This window comes from Chelonia mydas, chromosome 27 (assembly GCF_015237465.2).
Source record: "Chelonia mydas isolate rCheMyd1 chromosome 27, rCheMyd1.pri.v2, whole genome shotgun sequence".
Classification (NCBI taxonomy): Eukaryota; Metazoa; Chordata; order Testudines; family Cheloniidae; genus Chelonia; species Chelonia mydas.
Window position 1 is genome coordinate 2621544 of NC_057860.1, and position 18266 is coordinate 2639809.

Below are 18266 nucleotides of genomic sequence, written 5' to 3' on the forward strand. Positions count from 1 at the left end.
CCGGCAGCCGTGTGTCTGTCCCTGTGCCGGGCAGGGGGAAGGGACACGGGCAGTTTGGCCCAAGCGGCTGCCGTAGTCTGGGCGAGGGCGGGGGGTGCTAAAGCTCCCGTGAGCCTCCTGTGCCCAGGGCTGCGCATGCCCGAGCCCCTGCGCATGGGCAGAGAGGGCCCCTCGGCGGCCCGCGTGTGGCGCCTTCGACCCGCCCGCTCCAAGATGGCGGCGCCCAGCGGCGGGGAGGCGGCGGCCGGGCCGGGCGGCTTCGAGCCGTGGCTGGCGGGGCGGCTGGACGCGCTGGGGCTGGACCGGGCTGTCTACGCCAGCTACATCCAGGGGCTGCTGCGGGAGGAGGAGAGCGACGAGGAGCGGCTGGACGCGCTGCGCGGGGTCCTGGCCGCCTGCCTGGTGAGGAGGCGGCGAGGCCGGGGCCTTCCCCCACCGCCGGGGGCTGGGAGCGATGGGGGCGGGGGGCCGGGAGGACTTATTCCCCCCCGACCACTGGGGGGGGCGGGAACCGGGGGGGCAGCTCACCCCCGCCCAGTCTCTTCTGCGTGTTAATTCCTCCCTGGATCTGACCCCCTCAGGGCTTGAGACCCCGGGGGTGTTAACCCCCAGCCCTGACGCCCGAAGACCCGGAAGGCATCCCCACGTGACCTCTGAATTGCCTCACTTGTGTTGATACCGTACCCCAGTCCTGGGGTCCATCCTCTTGATGATTATTAATCCCCATCCCCACCATCCTTTTTCTTGTACCTCTGTCTCTGGGCTCTGGTCCTCTGTCTGTTAAACCCTGACTTCTGTCTTTTCAGACTGTCCCCTGGTAGGGTTAAATCCCGGGACCCATGTGGCTATTCTGTGTCTTGTTATTATCTCCCTGACCTTGCCCTCTCTGGATATACCCTGGGACTTTCCTTCCCGCTCTCCTGATACTCTCTTCCTGTGGCTGGTTTGCTTTGTCCCATGGGAAGAGCTTAGTCCTGATTGACCTCTCTGTTTTTTCTGAGGCTCCATACAGTTGTCTGTTTATAAGGCTGGATGCTCTAGGTTTTGCAATTCTGCTCATTTACCGGCTTATATAGGGTTAAATTGCCTTTGATTCTGAGTCAAATAACATGGTATTGTAATAGGTCCTTAAAACTACATAAGAAAAATATATGGTCTGTCATGATCATCTGTCCACTGAGAAACACTCAAGATTTAACTGTTGGACTGATGAATATATCTGTTTCTGAACTTCAGGGTCATTAGCCAGTGAGTCTGGTGAGCTGTCAGATGAGATTCCTGTAGACCAGAGGTCGGCAAACCTATGGCACGCATGCCAAACACAGCATGTGAGCCAATTTTTAATGGCACGCTCTGCCTGCTGGACCTGGGCAGACAGCAGTGTGCCACTAAAAATCCTGCCTGGCCCGGCCCGCTCTTTTCTGGCGGCCCCCCGCCCACTGCGCTCTACTTGCAGGGCAGGCAATCTTCCCCCTCCCCCCGCCTCTTCCCCCAGCGTGCGGGGTTCCTGCTCTTCCGCCTCTCCCTCCCTGCGGCCCATCAGCTGACGGCCCTTGCTGCGGAGCGGGAGAGGGAAAAGCGGAGCTGCAGTGCCTCTCTCTGCTCCGGGGACCTTGGGGAAGGGGGTGGAATCAGGGCATAGCCCCTCCAGCCCCCTGCTGTGAGCCGCTCACCATGGGAAGCAGCTCTCAGCTGGGTTATGCCACACAGCGCATCTGGTGCCATGCTAGTGCTGCTACCAGGGGAGCTGAACTGGCGGAAACAGTAGTGGGATGTTTTAGGCAAAAGGTCACTGTGACGCTCCTTTAGGCGCTCCCTTTCAGAACAGCGCTCAGGCTGAATGTTGGTGGGAAACTTCTGCCTTGCTGCTGCCCGTGTCGTGCCCGCTCTGCACTGCGGCCAGAGGGTACCACTCGCTAGGGCTATGAACCCAGCACACCCTGCCAGCGCTAAAGTAAGAAAAATACCAGCACAGCATCTCCTGAAATGCTGCCAAGTGATCAAAACCTTTGTGCTGATATTTGTGTGGGGATTACGTGAACGTACACCTGAAGGCTATGATAGATATTTAAACTATGTAAGGGCCTTGGAAAACTTCTCCCTGTTGGCCAAAAGTATGTGTGTGATCCCCAGTTCAACAAAGAATTTAAGAACTGCTTATATCCTATTAACTCTTCATGCTACACTTAAATCTCTACTTCAGGCTTGGCTCTTGCTGTTCTGATTCTTTAGGAGTCTTTTATTCATGCTGATTTTAAAGCAGACTGACTTTCAGTGCAGAAACTGAACATCTCTGTTTTTCTTACTAGGAAGAAGATCTGTTGCCAGATGTCTGCAGGGAAATAGTCGTAAAGTGGTCTGAAGCGCAGAATGTTGGTGTAACAGAAAAGAAAGCAGGTAGTGTTGACGCTTCGCATGTCTTAGTCAAACAGCACGTGTAAGACAAGGGACACTGTCAAGACGAGAATCTTGCACCTAAAACCGCCTAGCTTTGTTAGCAGTAAACCCTGTGATTATTAATCTGGTTGCAAATCTCATTTACTGTTCATTGGCATTGCTGCATTTTTGCCTTTCACTCTCTGCTTAGAACTGTTGGTTGGTTTTACCGCTGCTGTTTGGGTTCATAGTCCTGCAGGGGGAAGAGAGTACTACTTCTGTTAGATTGTGTAAAACCTCCCTTCACAGAAACCTACAGCTTGGGCTACACTTGGGTTTCCATAGGTGCTCAGGCCTGGACCATGCAGCCTGCCTTGGAGGGGTTTGCTTCTCTTTGCTTGTTTAAAGAAAAATGTAACTAAATTTTACTGGCATAGCTATGTGGTTAGGGGTATGATCGGTATCAAAATGCTTATACCAGTATAGTTTATGTTGATTCCTCAAACTGTTATAAGCTGTATTGGGATAAGCACTTTTATACTGGTATAGGTGTTTAACAAGCACCTTCATGCTTTTGCCCACGTTGCCCCTCATGTCTGGGAGGAGCGCCACGTAAACATCCACAAAGCTACCTCATTATCCTCTTTCAAATCCCGCCTTAAAACTCCTTTGCTGTGATGTTTACAGAAAATTTGAGAATAGTTAAGCAGCTGGTGTGGTGAGATCCCAGCCCATCATGAGGACCAGTATTGTGTCAGTGTTTTCTTGTGCTCCCCCTTTCTGTATCCATCTATTATTTCTTGTTTTGTACTTTAGATTTTAAGCACTTTGGGGCAGAGTCTTTTTGTTCTGTGTCTGTATAGCACCAAGCACGGTGGGGTCCTGCTCTGTGACAGACAACACAAATAACTACTCCTGGGGGAATTCTGCACCAAAAAATTAAAAATTCTGCACACAATATTTTAAAATTTGTCAGAATAACACCATATAATCAAACCAGTTTCAATTATTTTTGATCATTTATTTCAGAATATCTGTCAGCAAGTATGTCTGTAACAATACAGACAACAAAAAAAATTCAGGAAATGCTTTTTGACAAATAGATTCCTTACTAGGCCTATTAATACAATACTCTTGAGTAATAATTCATTTAAACTACAATCCAGAACTGTATTTCCAGCACCACTCAGAAGCAGTTCAAAGGCTTGGGGGAGTCAGGGGTAATGGAGGGGCTGAGGGAAAGGGAGGTAATTGCTGGGAAGGAGCTTTTGGTGTGGACTCAGTTTTCTCAGAAAGGGTAGGACTAAAGGTCACCTGGCCGGAGGCCCAAGTCACAGTGTGAGGCACGGCCACAACGGCTGTCGGCAGGGGCGCCGGAGGAGAGCTGCTACAGTAGCCCCAGCTGTGAGAGGGCATACCTACAGTCAGGAGACTTCCCCACGCGGCTTCTTGGCATCCAGTAGGATATCCTCGAACAGTTCCTAGGTTTCCCACTTTGATGTTCCCAGGGAATTGTCGACAGCTGCTTTAAGCTTTGGAAATTTGGCCTGTCGGACGTTCCAGGTACACGTATTGCTGCTTGGTGCCATCTTCTCTTTGCACAAAGCAAATGGAACCAGATCACAATCATTGGTACTGAGGCAACTGCTAATTTTTAGGCCAGCGGCTAACTTTGCTGTCTGTCTCTGGCTGGGTCTGGTATTGTACATCCCTTCCAGCACAGTCTGTCTTTGTTTTGCATTTTTTCTTAGTTCACCTTTCAACAGGCTGCAGTCAACTTTGGTCAACATGATACGGGTAACAGTGCTCCCCTAAGAGCCCATTATGTAAATCAGAGTATTTATTAACAGGGCTTTTCAGCTGTAGATCTCAAAGCACCTCTGAAAGGCGAGTGTCATTTTGAGAGGGTGCTCCATTCACCACTCGACGGCGCCACCTCCTGGCAGTTCGGAGGATTTGCTGCACCAGGCCCACGCACTGTGCTGTGGCTGCTCCCTGTCTCTCTCTCTGCAGCCCTTCTCTAGTTCCGGGAGCTGCTGTCTCCTCTTCATGACGCGGCCCTCCAGCCAGGTCACTAAGTGGCTTGGCCTTCTGGGGTAGAGTCCTTCAAAGCCTTTCTGCCCAAGCGGCGTTAGGCAATCCCATGCCCGCCGCACTGACTCTGTCACTCCTGCAGTGACCCAGACAGTCTTCTAGTTTGCTGTTCCAAGCAGTACCACTTGGCAGCGGGTGGCAAGGAACCTATGCCCACCTTCTGCTCTGGGTTCCAGGCCAGGGCTCTGTAGCAAGCAGTCTAGGTCTGCAGCTTCCCGAACCTTTCTGCTGTCACTCCTGGGCTACTTCCTACCCTGCTTCCACTCATTCTAGTCAGACTCCTAGGGTCTGCTAGGTCTCAGATTCCTCTCCCCCCTTCCCTCAGGGAGAGTGACTCACTCTTCACCCTGCAGCCTTCTCTCTGGTGCCCATCTCTTGGCTTTATGTAAACCCTGCCTGTTCCCTCAAAGATGACTTGCTTCCAGTTAGCGGCCTCCTCTCCTCTGCTGCTTATTTAGCTGATTGGGCCCACTCGGCCTAATTCAGCTCTCTCAGGGCCAGTGTGGGGAGTACACCATCACAGTCATTAACCCCATTTTACAACTAGCACAATTGAGGTACAGAGAAGTGGCTTCCCCAGCATCAAAGAGCCTTGCACAGTTGTCATGAAATCCGGCCAACCCAGGCCTCAGATGTGGATGGAAAAATGTACTGCTGTCTTGTTCATCAGATAAAGTAAATGACACTCTGGGGACAAGGGATTGTTACAAGACACATCCTGACTTATGACTAAATCAGAAACTTCCTTCTCTTTACCATCTCTGCTGTGAACGATACAGGAGTCTGAAACATCGTGAACTGGTTAGATCTCCCATGCAATAGCCTGTCTTCTGACTGGATCAACAAGAGCTTTATTTTCCAGACCACGTCTCTGATGTGGACATTCAGAATGTAGGTAGTGTTAGGGGGCTTATTCCTTCACCCACTCACTTCCCTGGTCCTTCTCGCATGAACAGAGAGCAACAATACCCGAAGTCCAAAGGTGCAAACAATTCGATGTTTATTGGGGTGAACTTCCAGCAAGCATGATTCCAGTTTCCTTCCTTACTATCCTCCTTCCCAGCTCTGACACCACAGAGCCTTACACCTGTGTCCCTGTTCCCATTCCTGCCCTTAGCAAAACAGGATTCCAGTTTCCCCACTCCCATTCCCTGTTCCCATCTCCCCCTTTAGCAAAACATGATTCCAATTTCCTTACCCCCATTCCCTGTTCCCATCTCCCACCCACGCCCACTCACTTCCTCATTGACTACAGATTATATAGTAAAACTTGAGTTCTGCTTAGCTATACCTTAACCAATCATTTTCCTGAAATTTAACTAACCAATCCTAACATATTGTAACATGATTATGTAACCAATTATATCCCACCACCTTAATTAGTTTACACCCAGCAAAATTAATTATACAGCAGACAGGAACAATCACAGAACCAGACAGATTATACAGACAAACAATAGCAAAGTGGGAACTATAATGACAAAACAATACAGAAGTGAGGATTTCACATCCCAGTATTGATAAGTGAGCTCTTGCCAGACAGGATGCTGTTTCCTTTTACATTTTCTCGGCACTTCCCTTTCTCTGGAGGTGATAGGCATTATCAGGACAGGATTGTATTCCTAACAGCCCAATAGCACCTTCTTTCAATGTGACTAGTTTGGAATGTGAGGATGTGACCGGTCACTTCCCAGCTTATGGCTGCCTCTGTTGTTTAGCCAAAGGCCTTAGAACAGGGCCTCAAACTGTCACAGTAAGAGAAGGCCCTTACACCAGCAGACAGTGATTTTGATTCTCTTTTGTACCTCTATAACTAGCCAAGTGATAAGAATACACCTAAATTCTTAGAGTATAGGCCTTTACAGACAGGCCTGAATATCTGTATCCTAACAGGTAGCAATATATATTTGTACTTTTGAAGAACCATCAGGATTTATTGCACTTAGATCCTTATTTTCTTTTTGGTTTTTTAAATCTCTTAACTCTGAGATCGATATCTTTGGAAGAATGCACCTCTTCTGCTGGCCTTTGCCTGGTATTAAGAAGCTGACAGTAAAATTGACTATAAACAAAGGGCTGACTTAACTTTTACTGTCTAACTTGAGACAAATGGGGGGGAGAGGGGAGCATAAATTGCATTCGGTGATATGGATTTTTAGAAGTCTTTCAGTTAATAACCTACCATGATAGCAATGCAGGTAAAGAAACTTGTTTACAGGCATGATTGTTAGCTTAAGTGTGCCTTAAAACTGCAAGGGAGAGACCAAGAGCAGAATGGATTTTATTAACTAAATCTTATAATTTACAAGGATAAATTCCACTAAAAGAGTTCTTTGAAGTGGGATTGATTTATGCTGAATGAAGCCATTTGTGTGATCGGGCCACAACTGGTATTACTAGAACACGAAGCTCTGTGTTTCAGTAGCCTTTAAGTTCCTTACACTGAGGCTGAAATCAAGATCTTGTGAAATAAGGAAATTAACGAGCAGTGAACTTCCCCTCCTCCCCCAGGAGTATTGGGTGCCCACGTATACACGCAGAAGGGGGAACGCTTTCTTTTGAGCCAAAGGTGGTCGGTCTAACCAGATTGCGAGGGTCTGAGCCATTTCCTTGAGCAGCCAGTGGCTTGGATGCCTCAGCTCTGAAATAACCCAACTCCCTTGAGCCACAAGTTCAAGTCTCAGCAGGGTCCAGCTCTGCCCTTCATTTTCTGAAGCACACAGCTAGAGTTCCACACCTTACTTGCTGGGTTACAGGTTTAACGTCCAACCTGTCTGCTCTGTGTGACCACTGAAGATCCCATGGCGGTTTCTGTAAGAGGAGGGATTTCATTGGCCAAAACTTTCGCCCCCCCCCCCCCCCCCGGCCCCATGTGCTGGTTGACTATTGTGCTCCTCCCCAGAGGTGGCTGCATTTCAGGTGTGCTATACATGTGAAGCATGGTGACTGAAAGGCTTTGCAGACAGGCACGCCAGCCATCGCCTGTTGAGAAAAGGCACACGGCCTCTATCTGGCCATGTCGGGCGCCAGCTGCTGGCTGTAATGGAGGCACTCATTAATGCCCTGATTTCTCTCCTTCCCAGATGAGATCCAGGCAATTGCCAGCATGATCGAAAAGCAGGCCCAGATCGTCGTGAAGCCAAAGAAGGTTTCCCAGGACGAGAAGCTGAGGAAAGCTGCCCTCCTGGCCCAGTATGCCAATGTAACAGACGAGGAGGAATATCCTTTCCCTACCACAAGTCCCATGTTGCGAATGTGCTGGCCACCTTCCCAGGCTGCTTTTGAGGGTGAAAGTTTAAATCTGCCTCCCGTGGCTTTCTTGCCCCTTTGGATTTTAGTTAGTGACCTAGAACCACTCAAGCCCCCTTCTATTCTGATGTAGCTGGTTTGGCAGGAGTTGTATCGCTCAGTGTTCTGTGCAGCACAGTCTGAATGAGCCGTGGAAGCAAATCAAAGGCAGGGAACTGTTGCTATGGGAAACTTTCATTTTCTGTCACTAGTTTTCCTAATAGTAACATCCTACGTCCTGCTAGGTCAAAGCAGAGCAGATCATTGGTCCATTGAACTTGATTCCTTGCCTCTGGCAGCACCTACTCCCTGATGTTTGGAGGAGGGTGTAAAAAGGGCTCTAATGTGCCTAGCTAATTGTGCAGTGCAGGTTTGGGTAGCAGTGGGCAGAGACTTCCTGCCCCCCACTGTGCACTGACTTTGGCATCTACCACCTCCACCCCAGACCCCAACAACAATATGGGCTGGGCCGCCACCTGCAATAGCGTGAGATCTGTTCATGGAAGTCGTGTCCAGGAATAGAATGGGCTGGTCACAGCAGTCTGCTCAGCTAACGTGTCATATGCAGCCTTCGCTTTCTGCAGAAGACTGTCAAGTGGCTCCTCTGCCAGGAGTGAATAGGTGGGGCTCTTCGTGTGGGTGGAGGGCAGGCTTTCCTGTGGAGAGCTGGGTGTATTAACATAAAGGGACTCTTACCTGGCGTTAGAGCTGAGGAAAAGGAGTTCGGACTCCTGGGTTCCATTCCTCACTCTGCGGGACGCTGAGCAAGTCCCTTGATCAGTCTGTGCCCCAGCCTCTGGCACCTCACCAGTTTTGTTGAAAGAATGAATGTCACACTTGTTTTGAGATCCTGGGACAAAGGAGAGACTTGAGGTGCAAAGTTTCATTGATAGTCTCCAAGTTTCCTTAGTTCTCTCACTGGAGCAGATGAACAGGACGGATCCACTGCAGCAGCACTAACGATTGGATCAGAAAAATGTATCCTTTTAAAATCCCAGCTCGCGAGCCACAGGGGCTTTTCTGGAAGGACTGTAAGTTCTGCATTGAATTTCCCTTTGTCCTGTGTCTGAGCTGGCACTAGCTGCTGGGTTTGGCTTGTTAAACTCGAAGCGTGGTGTTTCCAGAAGTGCCCTGTGTCAGCCTGACTTTGCTCCCATGAAGTCCAAGGTAAATCTGCTGATTTCAGTGGGGGCGGAGTTGGGCCAATACTAAACACTCTCGAAAAATTTAGGGTGGGGTTTTCAGAGAGGACAGAAGCAATTGGTGTGACTCCTCCATAACCAGTGGGACAGCTGGAATTCTAGTTCTACCCTCCACATCCACAATGTCAAACTCCACCTAGCTGTGTTTACAGTTAGAGAGCCAATTAATCAAGTTATCAAGGGGCAACTGCTGCTCATAACTCATGTGTCAAGAAGTTAAAAGTATCCTGCTCTCGGCTCTGCGTAGCCATGGCTGTAAATCACACCGTGCGCTGGGGCTCATGTTCCAGCTGGCGAGGTGAAATAACGTAGGCCTTTGCACTGTGTAAGATACAAAGGGAAGTGAGTTTAAAGGTGACTTGCCATGGAACAACACGGCATCGGTGCCCTCACCTGCTTCCTGATGTATAAAAATCTGAAAGTTACCATTCGCCCACTGTTGGGTTTTGTTACCTTGGAAATGCAGCTCTTCCCTGCATACCCAAGAAGAATGACTTCTTCAGATCATTACCCTCTTAGTAACCACATTTCACTTAAGCATCCAGCACTCACGGGGGTGGAGGGGCACTCCTTGACAGATTCAGCTCCCCACTTCAGTTACACAAGGAGAGAGCCCAAGCCATGTCTGGGGCAGGCTCACAACTGATGCAAATCATCTGAGCTCCTTTGAAGTCAGTGGAGCTGATTTACCCCAGCTGAGGATCCCCCCCTGGTGGGAGGTGCTTGTACAACTCTGCACAGTGCTTTGTACTGCTATCTTTCGATGTGTTTAGAAACAACCTGGTTAGTGGTACAAACCCGCTGGTGTGGGTAAAGTTATATGGTTAGTCACGGTTGTACGCTAGGCCAGGATGAGACCTCTATATGGCTATCACTGTGCCCACGGAAGGGGGTCGTACCACTTTACCTATTTATTTAGATTTTAAAATAATTGCTGCTTTTCCAAGGCTTTGCCCTAACATTAACAGACAGTACATAAAAATCCCATTAGCTGCCACAGGTACTGGCCACCTGTCACCATCTCAGTTTTTAAGACGTACTGTTAAGGGTACAAACCCTGGGCAGTCCAGCTCTTAGTATCTCAGAGCAACACATACTCTTCCAGCAAAAGAGGGGTGTAACCAGATTGCCATTCCTGATGGTTCTAATGTAAAAGCCAAGCAGCACCTCCCTTGCTCTGCCCTCTGCCCCAAACTTTCAGGCTTACGTCATAAAGAAGCAAAAGCCAAGGGCACAAATCCATTCCCTCCCTTTGCACATCACCTGTAGCAGAAGCCATGGCCACTAGTATGTGAGCGCTGTTACTCAGCGGAGCAGAGTTCTGACCAGGTGAATGGGGCATGACAAGTCTGAGCAGCGTGGGCAGCCAGGTTCCATGTGCCGCTAGGTGGGAGCCACCAGGGCTTAGGGAGGCAAATCCTCTTCACCCCGGCCACAGCAAAGCAGTAGCCCCTGATGGCAGTGCCATGGATGTGGTTCAGCAAGGCAGGAGAGATTCTGGGGCCCTGAGCAGGGGGCATAAAAAGTCGCTGTCCATAGCATCACCACACCCTAGCACACAGGGGTTTGGGGGGGCCCAGGAGTGGGGCTGGTGGAACTGCTGGCTAGTCCCCTCACCCCATGAAACTGTAGTGCAGGAGCCAGGAAGGCTGTTCATGGTCACAGCTGTGGAAAAACCACTGCTCAGCAATCTGAGGGAGAATCTCTTCCCTGGCCCTTATGGCAGCCCTCTGCGAGTGGCCGAGGGGCTCTGGGGGTGCACTGGGCTAGCATGTGGCAGACTGTGAAGTGAGAGAATCTTCTCTGAAGAGCGGCTCCCATACATGCTGCTTTCCGAGGCCCACAGCAGTGGAGCGCAGCTTGGCTGCATGGAGCACCTGGATGGAGAAGCCACCTTTAAGTTTCTGCTTTCTGTGGGGGTCCACTGCAAAGCAGACATGGAGAGAGTGCAGTCTGGGCTGCTGACCATGGTAACGGAAAGCTGCAATATTAGGTGCTACTGGAAAGTGTGAGGGGTGGGTCTGGAATAAGGCAGCCCCCACTACAGCCTGCATGCACTGACTTCTACACACCACTTTATATATACCCATGGGGAGAGAGCCCGGGGACCTACATGAGCCCAGCCAAAGCATGTCCTTCATCCTCCTTACCTCAAAACCAGCGCTGTTCCGTAACACAAATGTGGAGGGTGTCTTAAATGCGAGGAAGCTGGAGAGAGATTCTCTGCGGGATGAGTCCCAGAAGAAAAAAGAGCAAGACAAACACCAGCGAGAGAAGGACAAGCTAGCCAAGCAGGAGCGGAAGGAGAAGGAGAAGAAGAGGACACAGAAGGGCGAGCGGAAGCGATAGCTGGGATTTTTCCTGTTGGACTCCTTCAAAGGATAGAATAAATTATGCATAGGGGGTGTTTTAAAGAAAACAACAAACTCTGGGCAGGTGGCTGGCACGTGGGTCTTGGAAGCATTTTCCCTTTTGTTTACACAGCAAAAAAACAAAAACTGCAAACACTGAAATGCAAAATGTACCATGTGCTTGTGGTGTCACGTGTGCTGGTCAGTTGTTGTGGCCAATGTCTGTACCAAAGAACTGTGAAGTGGCTGCATTAGGTTTTAAAATGTCATATTTTACTTTTGACCACTTAAACACAGGGGGAAGCTGTTGAAGGAGCTTAAACTTCTGCCTCCTCTTATTGCCCCAGGACCCGCAGGAAAGTCGTGCTGCTGGGGGTGAGCGTAAGCAAAGCCCCATTTCCAAGGCATGTCCTGGGGCCTTTGATACTGAGGATGAGCTGCTACCAGGTGGGTGTGTATTGTTTGACTAGCCTGAGCAAATGGCCTTTTCTTGGACAGTGAAGAGTCTGTGATTTCTCCTCAGTGGGGGTGAAGGCAAGGGTTTGTGCCTGAGCTGGGAGCAGGTCACATTTATTGCCGCAAGACTGAGAAGTAAAGCCCCAGGGAATGTAGGGCTAAGAAACAGGCTGGAAAAGGTGATAACTGGAGCAATTGCCTATGGGCTTTCACACAAGAGGGCCCCTGTACTGGGGAAGTGCCCTTGTACCGTCTAGGTTATACTAAGCAGCACTAGAAACATTCTGCATTTTAACATCACCATAAGCCTTGATGCTGGTAAGCTGAAGATCAGTTGTTGTCTCGGGACTGTGTGGGAGGCTGTTGTGCGGGTTGAAAAAAGTCTCATGGGGTTTGTCTGTCCTAGAACTTTTTTTCTTAAAATTTCCTACAGTTGCTCCAAGTGCTAGCACCAGTGGGTGTTCCAGAATACACTGGGTGCTGCTCTTCTGCTCCAGTGTTGCCTAACTCTGCTTGGAGCAGCTCTAGAAAGAATGGTGGTCACAATGCTGCTGGCCGGTCAGCACCGTGTCTCGTCTAGCACTCCCACTGGTGGAGCTGTGGCAGTAGACGAGCCGTGGGGCTGTTTCTGCTGACAAGTTAATGGCTGGTGATCAGTGGCTTTCAGCCTTTCCCCTGAAAAGCTTATCAGGCTCCTGCAAAGATACACAACTTAGGTGTCCTAAACTGTGTTTGTGGGTGGTCAGAGACTTGCTTTATTTTTCAAGTGGCATGGGAAGACCTAACAATGTGCATCCGCCCTGGCACCTGCAGTCTGTATTCCTTGTCGGGTCAGCATGTGCTACCCTTGCAAACCTCTTTCCTTTGTGACACTAGGCAGCTACTGTTCCTCACTGAATGCTTTCCGCACAAATCTGATTAAAGGGTCGTGTGTTCTGTTCAGCTAACTGCTGGGAGTGTGACTCTCCACCTGTGTTACCTTTTCACTCAGACAATAAAATGGTGCTTGGCTGAGATTAAGGAATGTTTTACTTTTTCCTGGCTCCATTCCCCTAGAACCAGAGCACTACAGCAAATAAGTGTGAACATCTTCCACATTACACCCACGCTCCCTCAAATAAAACAATGTTTGCTGCTGCTTCTGATTTCTTCTAAAATATCCAAAGCATTTTAAAACATTATATGCTGCAGAGTGTAGGTAGGTACAATGAAAAATAATTTGCACATTTTAGTTACTGTACTGCATATGGTCTAGCTTCACCCCCACGGTATCATAGATGAACTCCATGGATTTACATCATGGGCGAGTTTGGCACGTTTTATAAATCTCATCTCAGTGTAAACTGGAGTAAGTTCACTACAGTCAGTGGCCTCTCACTGGTGTTGGTGGAGCTAATTGCTCCCCCTAGCACCAAGTGTATCATGTGAATATGATGAAACCCTATTATGATTGAGACTCTGGCCGTGGGCAGGTGTGGTGGAGGGAGAGAATCCCTTAATAGATCTGTGAGCAGAAACAGGAGCCTACCCTCCACAGGCCTCTCTGCTCACTGAACCCCCACACAGCAAGCACAGATCAGAAGGGGGCTACAGGCATTTTTGAGTAAGTGTGGCCAGACCGCACTTGCTGTCTACAAGGTGGAACCCTGGCCCCAATAAAAAGTTCACCTTTCAGGGTTACTGGGAGAGCAGCCCAGAGCCTGGAGAAAGGAGTCACTGACATGCAGGAGTTGGGGGTGATTCTAATGCTCAAATAGTCTAGAGGCCTCCTGTGTTGTTCTAAGGCCTAAGAAGGAAGGGTACATTGGATTGTATGTGGATTACAGAAAGCTAAATGTTATCACAGTGTCTGACGTGTACCCTATGCCTAGAATGGACAAGCTGGGAGGGGCCCCAATTCCTGACCACAGCTGATCTCATTAACAGTTAGTGGCAGATGCCTTTGGACTTGGATGCCAGGCTCAAATTGGCATATACCACCCATTTGTACCACTGGCATGTACCTGTTCCTGGTCTTTTTGGCTTCAAGGGGGCCCTAGCTTCCTGCCAGAGGCTGGTAGATCGGTTAGTTGATGGACTGGGGGGATTTGCCCTGTCATATATGCATATTTGTACTTTCAGTCAGATCTGTAACAAGCCCATGACCCACATAAGGCAGGTGCTTCACAACACTCTGACAGCAGGCCTGACTGTAAAAGTAGAGAAATGCAAGGTGGGGATGGCAGAAGTAAGCTCTCAGCCATAGATTGGGGAGGGGCTGCATAAAACCGGACCCTGCCAAAGCAGAGGCTAAGAATTGGCCCCTGCCCCAGACAAGAAAACAGGCATAATCCTTTATTGGATGGTAGGATATTAGTGATGGTTCGTCCTGCATTTTAGTATTCTGACTGCTCCTGTCACTGATCTGTGTAAGCAGGGGAAGCCAGACAAGGTTGTCTGGTCCAAACAGCATCAACAGGGCTTTTGTGAACGGAAAGAAGCCCTGAGCACAGACTCAGTTCTAGCATGCCCAGGCACTGACAAGTCTTTTATGGTACTCACAGACAAAATGGTTACTAACCTTTATGTAACAGTTGTTGTTTGAGATGTGTTGCACATGTCCATTCCAATGCAGGTATTTGTGCACCCCGAGCAAAGTTGACAGAATCTTTTCCCTGAGTGGGGTCCATTGGGTTGGTTCTAGCACTCTCTGGCATCGCACACTCATGACGCCGGTATAAGGGCCTGCCGTCGCTGTTCTCCTTCGGTTTCTTCTTACTGACCACCTCCAAAGAGGGTGGGTTTTGGAATGGATGTGTGCAACACATCTCAAAGTTACAGAAAGGTTAGTAACTGTTTTTTCTTGAGTGCTTGCACATCTCCATTCCAACGCAGGTGACTCTCTGGCCTTCTGTGTAATGGCACAGTGCATGATGAACGGATGGACCGATCACCAGGTTGCTGCCCTGCATATGTCCTGAATTGGAACCTGCACCAGAAAGACAGCAGAGGAGGCTTGGGACCTTGTAGAATGAGCCGTCAGATTAGCCGGGAGTGGAATGTTCGAGGATGTAGCGTATCTTGATACATGACGTGATCCACAGTGAGCGTCTTTGTGCTGAAAGAGGGAGGCTTCTCATTCTCTCCGCTAGTGCTCGAAATAGCTGGGAGGATCTGCAGAATGGATTGTTCCTTTGTACGTAGAACGCCAGGGTGCGCCAGACGTCCAGTGAGTGGAGTGGTTGTTCCTCTCTGGTATGCGGTTTAGGGTAGAATACCAGCAGAAAAATTGCTTGATTGCAATGGAACTGAGACACCACTTTTGGGAAGAATGACAGGCGCAGGAGCAGACAGAGCTTGTCTTTGAAGAAGAGCGTGTACGGGGGCTTTGAGGAGAGAACTTAATCTCTGAAACCCATCTGGCTGGGGGGATGGCCCCGAAGAAGGAAACTTTCCATGAGAGGTGTAGTAGCAAGCATGTTGCCAATGGTTCAAAGGGGGGATCCGTAAGCTTTGAAAGAACCAGGATTCCATAAAGGGGTGGGGTCTCTGATCTGGGGGGTACACCCTCTCCATTGAGGAACCTGACCACCATATCATGAGAAAAGATCAAACAGTTGTCAACCTTGGGATAAAAGGCCAAAATGTCGGCCAGATGCATCCTAACTCAGGAGAGGGCCAGTCCGTCCTACCTCAATGGAAGCAGAAAGTCTAGGATGATTTGCAGGAAGAACTGCAGGGGTGGAACTTGTGAGCACCAGATGGAAAACCTCTTCCATTTTTCTAGGTAAGTAGCTCTGGTCAATGGCTTTCTACTGCACATCAGGACTTCTTGGACTTGCTCCGAACAGGTCTGCTCCTCTGGATTTAGCCATGGAGCTTCCAGACCATGAGATGTAATGATGTGAGGTTTGGATGAAGCATTCACCTGTGATCCCTGGATATTAAGTCTGTGTGCAACAGGAGACGTAGAGGCGCCTTCACCAACATGGCCAAGAGAGAGGAGAATCGGTGCTTAATGGGCCATGCCGGAGCCGTGAGGATGACTTGAGCTCAATCCTGTTTGATCTTCGTCAGAACCTTGTGAATGAGTGGGATTGGCAGAAATGCATAGTACAAGTGCTGCGTCCATGGTAACAAACACATCTCCAAGAGACCCCCGGCCATGGCCCCTGAGGGAGCAGAACTGATGGCATTTCCGGTTGGATTGAGTGGCAAACAGGGAGGGCCCTCACCGTCAGAAGACATCCCTCACAATGTCTGGATGGACAGACCACTTGTGGTGAGAAGAGAGAGACCTCCTGAGGCGATCTGCTAGCTGGTTCTGAGCTCCAGGAAGGTAGGAAGCTTCTAGTGAGATGTCCTGCTTGATGCAGAACAGCCACAAGGAGACCGCTTCCTGGCTTAGTGAGGAAGAGTGCACAGCTTTTTGCTTTTTTATGTAAAACATGGCCATCGTGTCTGTGAGTACTGAAATGGATTTGTCTGTCAGGTGAGGCAGAAATGCCTGGCATGTTAGGCCCACTGCCCTGAGTCCCTGCATATCAATGTCAGGAAAGAGTTCTTCCTGGGTCCATAGGGCCTATCAGAACACAAGGCCTAAGTGTGCCTCCCAGACAAGGGATGATGCATTGCATACGAGTGACAGAGATGGGCGAGGTCTTGAGAAGGGTACCCCATCGCATACCACACTCTCGTCCAGCCACCACCGAAGTGAGGCTAGGACTTGAGCCAGGATCGTAAGAACTGAGGTCCAGGGGTGTTGGGCAGGGGCGTAAACTGTGGCCAGCCAGGCTTGCAGAGGTCTGAGTCGGAGCCTTGCGTGTCATAGTACGTACATGCCCTGTGCCATCTGGTCCAGAAGGCCCAGGCACTGTCGCGATCGGGTGGCTTGGGAGGGAATTTACTAGGGACGAGATCATGAAGAGCAGTCATGCAGAAGTATAGCCCTCGCTTGCACAGAGTCGAGCACTGCCCCTATAAACTCTGTCCTTTGAACCAGAGTCCGGGTGGACTTCTGGGGGTTCAACAGGAAGCCCAATGCACTGAAGGTCAATTGGATGAGTCATATGTTGGCCTTCACTTGAGCTCTGGACCAGTCTTTGATCAGCCAGTCATCAAGGTATGGAAACACATGTATTCCCTTTTTCCTTAGAAATGCGGCTGCTACCACCATATATTTTGTGAAAACCCACGAAAACAGGAACACTGTGAATTGGTAGTGATCTTGGTTCACTATGAACCTTAGGAAACACCTGTGACCAGGGAAGATCGCAATATGAAAGCAAGTGTCTTTTAGATTGAGGGCAGTATACCAATCCCCAGGATCCAGCGAGGGAATGATGGAGGCCAAAGAGACATCTCAAGAACCTAAAGTTCTTCATAATCTGTTGAGACCCCGCAGGTCTAAGATGGGTCTGAAATACACCCCCCACCACCACCTTGGTTTTTGGGATTAGGAAGTAGCAACAGTGGGGAGGCACCTCAAGTGGGGAGGCACCCGCTCTATGGCTCCCACCTAAAGGAAGGATTGGACTTCTTGTTCCAACAGAAGCTCATGAGAAGGGTACCTGAAGAGGGATGGGGACAGGGTGGGTGAGAAGGATAGGAACTGGATGGTGTAACCCAATTCTATGGTATTGAGTATCTATCTGTCTGAAGTAATCAGGATCCATGCATCCAGGAATTGGGAAGGGTGGTTGGAAAACAGTGGTGTGTAGCTGGATCTAATGTGACGGGGTTACCTTGAGTGTCATATAAAAAAAAAAAAAAAAGTGTCTTTGACAACCCGGGATGTCTAAAGGCTCAGTGTGTAGGGCCCACCGAGGCTGACTTAGGAGGAGGACGCCTACATCTGTAGCCTCTATGCCTTCTCCTCTGCCGATCCTGCCTGGTTACTTGGGTTGCTGAGCTCTAAACTGTTTCCTCACACTTGCTGGTACATAGAGGCCCATGGACTGCAACATCACCTTGGAGTCCTTAAGGCCATATCGCCTAGCATCCATCTGCTCTGAGAAAAGCGATGAGCCCTCAAAAGGGAGGTCCTGAATAGTGTGTTGCACCTCCTGGGGCAGCCCTGATGATTGTAACCAGGAAATCCTGTGCATCGTTACCATCGCCATTGATTTGGCCTCAGCATGCAAGGCAGCTTGTAGGGAGGCTCATCTTCCCTTCCTCTACTAGAGAGGAAAACTCCAGCCTGGAGTCCTAAGGAAGGAAGTCCTTAAACTTACTTAACAACTCCCACATGTTGAAGTCATAGCACCCCAGTAGGGCCTGCTGATTTGCCATATGCAGTTGCAGGCCCTTGAGGAGTAAGCCTTGTGCCCAAAGAGGTCCATCTTTTTAGGGTCCTTTGCTTTGGGCGTACAGCCCAATTGTCCCTGATAGTCTCGCTTATTAGCCACTGCAACCACCAATGAACTGGGAGGATGGGGAGGTATAAAGAGTAATTTGTACCCCTTTGCTGGAACAAAGTACTTCCATTCACAGTGTTTTGCTGTTGGTGGGAGTTTGCCAC

General features: G+C 49.5%; 1 protein-coding gene across 1 annotated transcript; it reads left to right on the top strand.

Annotated features, from left to right (window-relative positions):
* The first annotated feature begins 120 nt into the window (after positions 1–120).
* Positions 121–12783, top strand: CCDC43 (coiled-coil domain containing 43). The gene is made up of 5 exons (XM_037886898.1): positions 121–402; positions 2310–2397; positions 7554–7689; positions 8678–8736; positions 11122–12783. The coding sequence occupies exons 1-5, from the start codon at positions 136–138 to the stop codon at positions 11307–11309; spliced, it is 738 nt and encodes a 245-aa protein (XP_037742826.1). The 5' UTR covers positions 121–135; the 3' UTR covers positions 11310–12783.
* Positions 12784–18266: the final 5483 nt, after the last annotated feature.

Bases quoted from the DNA above. Each gene is read 5' to 3' on its own strand.
- CCDC43 (XM_037886898.1), top strand. From the start codon at position 136: ATGCCCGAGCCCCTGCGCATGGGCAGAGAGGGCCCCTCGGCGGCCCGC. The intron at 2,398-7,553 runs GTAGTGTTGACG...TCTCCTTCCCAG, and splicing joins TGTAACAGAAAAGAAAGCAG to ATGAGATCCAGGCAATTGCC. The intron at 7,690-8,677 runs ATATCCTTTCCC...TAGTTCTCTCAC, and splicing joins AATGTAACAGACGAGGAGGA to TGGAGCAGATGAACAGGACG.